Genomic DNA, 4,335 nt, shown 5'->3' on the forward strand with positions numbered 1-4,335 from the left:
TGGGGCCATGGTTTCATGATTGTGATGGGGAACCTAGCAGAGAAATTGGTTTAGGGAGGAAACTGGAAGCTCCACTTTGTCCATGCTGAGTGTAGCAATCCTGGGGGCCAATCTTGGGGAGGTGTGCGATGGGATACTGGATGGTGAGACACCCACTTCGCTTACCTGAGGGGTTAACCTAGGATGGTGTTTGCATCCTCCATGCCCCCAGCAGGCCTCATCACCTTCCTCCTGTAGGAACTCATTCTGAGAGAAGAGACCAGGGCCTTTCAGTCTAGTCAGATGGTGGTACAGCTGGCAGCTGGCTCACCCCTTCTTCTCAGTTCAGGGTCTGCGGAGGTGACTGAGGTGGGAGAGGGCAGCTCTGTGGCACACGGGTACCTGCCATCCTGGACACTTGGGGGGTGGGGCACTGTGGCTGTCCCTGTGGATCCTCTACCCCCAACCCGCTGCCTGACCTGCTGGGCCCCACAGGCAATGGTTCTGGGGCTCAGCCACGTGCCCCCTGCCCTCCCCACACCTCCCTTTCCCCCTGGCACAATGCTCACATGAGTAAGATGAGGAGGAGGAGCAGGGTCTTCACAGTCACTTCCACAATGGCCACCAGAACCACCTCTGCCACGGGCCCTGATCTCCCTGAGGGAAAGTGGGATGAGGATGGCTGGGGAGGGGAGTATGGAGAGTGACTGCTTCATGGGCACAGGGCTTCTCTTTGGGGTGATGAAAATGTTAGATGGATGGAATTAGATAGTGGTGATCGTTAGGCAACAGTGTGAATGTACTAAAAGCCAACAGTTGTACACTTGAAAATGGCACAAGTAGTGATCATATTATATATGAATTTTTCCTCAATAAAAATAATGTAAATAAACTCAAAAAACTATATGGAGATGTCAGATTTTTCCTCGATACCAGCAAAGATCCGAAAGAATCAACCCGTACTGATTTGCTGAAAATACACACTTTCAGCCCTCAATTCTGAGAATTCTCCTTGATGGAGAACACCTTGGCCATATTTCTCAAAAAAATAGAAAGGACAGGTGATCGAGCTATTTTGCTGTTAGGAATTTATCCCACCATGATAAACACACAAGTGTGAAGGGAGAAATGAGATTGCCAATTGCAGCGTTTCTGTTAGTAGAATAAAATTAATGCCATGTTTCTCCATTAGTAGAAGATGTGTACAGAATCAGCATCCATCTAGGCCATGGGATACTGCACAGTCATGGAGGAGAATGAGGACAGTCTGCACTACTGATGTCAAAGGACCCGTAAGATCCTTTAGGTAGACAAACCAAGGCTCAGAGCAGTGTATGGACATTGGTCACTCCCTGGGAGGGGACTTGGCACCTGAGGACAGACTCTGCTGTTAATTTTGAGCTTTTGGCCACATGAATATATTACCTGTTCAAAAATATGTAACTTACAAACTATTAGGGGAAAATAAGAAGACGAGGATGGAGAGTTGTCAGGAGACTAATAAGAGGCCTCAAGAGGTGGGCTCTGCTGTGTGAATGCTGTCCTGTTCTCCTTATGGAGCTGAGCTGTGTTGGAGAAGTCTGAGGGGAGTGAGGGACCAATGGGGACAGCTGCTCACAGAGGCCATGGGGGCTGAGGATAGGAGGTACCACTGGGTTCACACACAAGGGCCTCTCTGGTCACCAGGGTGAGTCCAGAGTGAGGCAGGGACCCAGCCCTGCCCTGAGCTGGAAGAGGCCCTGCTCTCTACAGCCCAGGGGAGCTCCTTCCTACCTGTGCTGTCCCTTTGACAGACACCGATTGTTTGGTCCTCTGGAGCACCTAGGACGAGAAGAGTGATTCCTCTTTCAGTGGGAAGGGGGGGGGGGTGAGATGAGTGTAGGCTTCCCCCCTACCCTGAACCACAGAAATGCAAGAGGGACAGGGTTGGTATCTTTCTAGGTCCCCTACAGCCAGTCACCCAGGAAAAAATCACCAGGCATCACCAGCCTGGACCTTCAGACCCCACCACACCCTCGGGAACCTGGGCGTCCTGGCCCAACACTCACAGGTGACATTCAGCTGGATGGTTGTTTCCGCAGTCACACCAACTGCAGGGAACTTCACCTGACAGGTGAGGTTGGTGCCATGGTCCTGGGGCCGTGGGGTGAGGGTGAGAACTGAGGAGAAGTGGGTCCTGGGGCCCAGGGAGGTGAGGGCAGCTGATGTCCAGGAGAATATGGGGGGTATGCCCCGCTCACAGGCCCAAGGTACAGAGCAGGTCAGGTTGCTGGGGTGGCCAGACTCCATGATCCCCAGGATGAGGATGTGGGGAGTATGGGTCAGGGCTGGTGAGGAGGTGGGGAGAAATGAGAATCAGAATCACTACACAGAGCGGGTGGACAGCCTGCAGCTCAGACACCCTGAGACCCACCCATGGGGGAGCAGACACCTAGGACCTACAAGCCTTGGGCTTTGCTTCAGCTTCTCTCTCTGAGCCCCAACACTGTGTAGCTCCCCCATCTTGCCATGAGCAGGGTCCCATCCCAGCTCTGCCCCACTTTCCCCATGTCCTTCCCCTCTGGGGTGACCTGGAGCCCACTCCTTACCCATCACACGCACAGAGAGAGGGTTAGATTTATAATTCCATTTTGTTCTATTTGTCTCCATCCGAAAGAAGTATTTTCCATTGTCCCTCCTCTTGGCATCTGTGATGTCCAGGGAGCAGTTGTAGGTCTGGGGGTCTCCAAAGAGGTGGAATCGTCCCTGCGTCTCTTCCTGTACTTCACGATCTGGGTCATTTGTGGCCACAGGAGCATCCTGGTATGGATTTGCCCCTTCCTGGAACCAGCAGCCATGAGCTGGGGTAGAATCATTCCAGTCATCCTGGGGGTAGAACACACTGCAGGGCACTCGGACACACAGACCCTCCTGCACCGTCACTGACTCCTGCACTTGCAGCCAGAATATTTCACTCTGAGCCAGGGAAGCTGTAGGGAAATGAGATTAGATAGAGTCCTATCCCACCCTCCCTCTCCCCATTGGCCCACTCACCTGCCCACAGCAGGGGCAGCAGCAGCAGCAGCATCTCTGAGATGGAGGGTTCTGGACGTGCGTCTTGCGTGTGAAAGGAGAAATGGAAGGCAAGTGGGAGGGGATGATTTTGGGGGGCCCAAGTTAAATGGGAGGAGGCCACAACCTTGGCCATTCACAGAAGAGGAAGTGCAGACCAGAACTTGTCCCTCTACACAGAGCGGGTGGACAGCCTGCAGCTCAGACACCCTGAGACCCACCCATGGGGGAGCAGAGAAGGGTAAGTTCACATGTCCTGCCCCCATCACGGGGTTTCCCTTTAGCACCAGAGCCTGGAACAGAACCTGCGAGGACATCTGAGGAGTGGGACATGGTAAATGTCTAAGGACCTCCCATCTGAGGTGCTTTTCTTAGCACCGGTGTCTACATCAAGGAGCAGATCCTGCCAGGTTCAGGATTCTTTAGGGTCTGTGTAAGCATCTAGAACAGAGGACAAGGGGATCTTAGGTGAGGAGAAGGCAGCATGCAATCATTAATTCATCCTTTAATTCATTCTCCAAACACTTAGTGAGCATCCATGTGTTCAGGAGGCTGGAGACAAGAAGGGAGATGACCGTCCTGGTCCATGCCCATGAGATGCTCCCCACTCAGTGGTGTCACTTCCTCCCCGAACACTCAGCCCTGTCACGCTTTACAGTTGCAGCCACTGATGAGTTTGCTGTGTGTCCTGGAAGAATACTGGGTATTTTCTAAAATAGGAGTAGGGTTTTTTTTAAACTTATTGTGTACTAATTCATGAAATTTTAATGGCATCTCCAAACTAAAATCCATGTAGCCTCTTCAAGTAAAACAAAATGGAGAACACACGTTCTAGGAGCCAGTGCAGAGGAACTTCTTTTCCCTGAATGCTGCCATTCAGTGTTGGGTGGGCTGGACCAAAGTTTTTTAGATTCTCATAATACAGATTAGCATTTCCTTTCATGTAAAACATCTTCTTGCAGTTACACGTGACTCACAAGACAAAATATTTCCAAAAACATGAGTGGAAGCTACAATTAAAATTTTGGATTCAGCTCACCTGGTTTTGCATCTCACTCCATGTCATGTGCATCTGGGAAATCCTCGACACCTGTGACATAACAGCATTTGCCACCATCTGTTTGTAAAAAGCTTTTAAATACAGGAGTATCTAGATAACTGTCCCTTCAAACTTATTAATATGGAAAGATTTTACACCCTCTTTATATGTAAGGATTTGAGTCTCCAATAAGTAAAATAATATTTATGTTCTAGATTATTACAGAAGTAAGAATGTGGTATATAATAGAAACCCCAGTACAATTG

At 50.4% G+C, this 4,335-nt stretch overlaps 1 protein-coding gene across 1 annotated transcript; it reads right to left on the reverse strand.

Annotated features, from left to right (window-relative positions):
* Positions 1 to 544: 544 nt before the first annotated feature.
* On the reverse strand, positions 545 to 3,255 carry LOC103540623 (myeloid cell surface antigen CD33-like). Its single transcript, XM_070559533.1, has 5 exons — positions 3,240 to 3,255; positions 3,013 to 3,063; positions 2,568 to 2,948; positions 2,028 to 2,306; positions 545 to 636 (listed from the first exon to the last, which is right to left on the reverse strand). Exons 1-5 carry the CDS (start codon positions 3,253 to 3,255, stop codon positions 545 to 547), a joined length of 819 nt encoding a protein of 272 aa, XP_070415634.1.
* Positions 3,256 to 4,335: the final 1,080 nt, after the last annotated feature.

Source organism: Equus przewalskii, chromosome 9 (assembly GCF_037783145.1).
Source record: "Equus przewalskii isolate Varuska chromosome 9, EquPr2, whole genome shotgun sequence".
Classification (NCBI taxonomy): domain Eukaryota; kingdom Metazoa; phylum Chordata; class Mammalia; order Perissodactyla; family Equidae; genus Equus; species Equus przewalskii.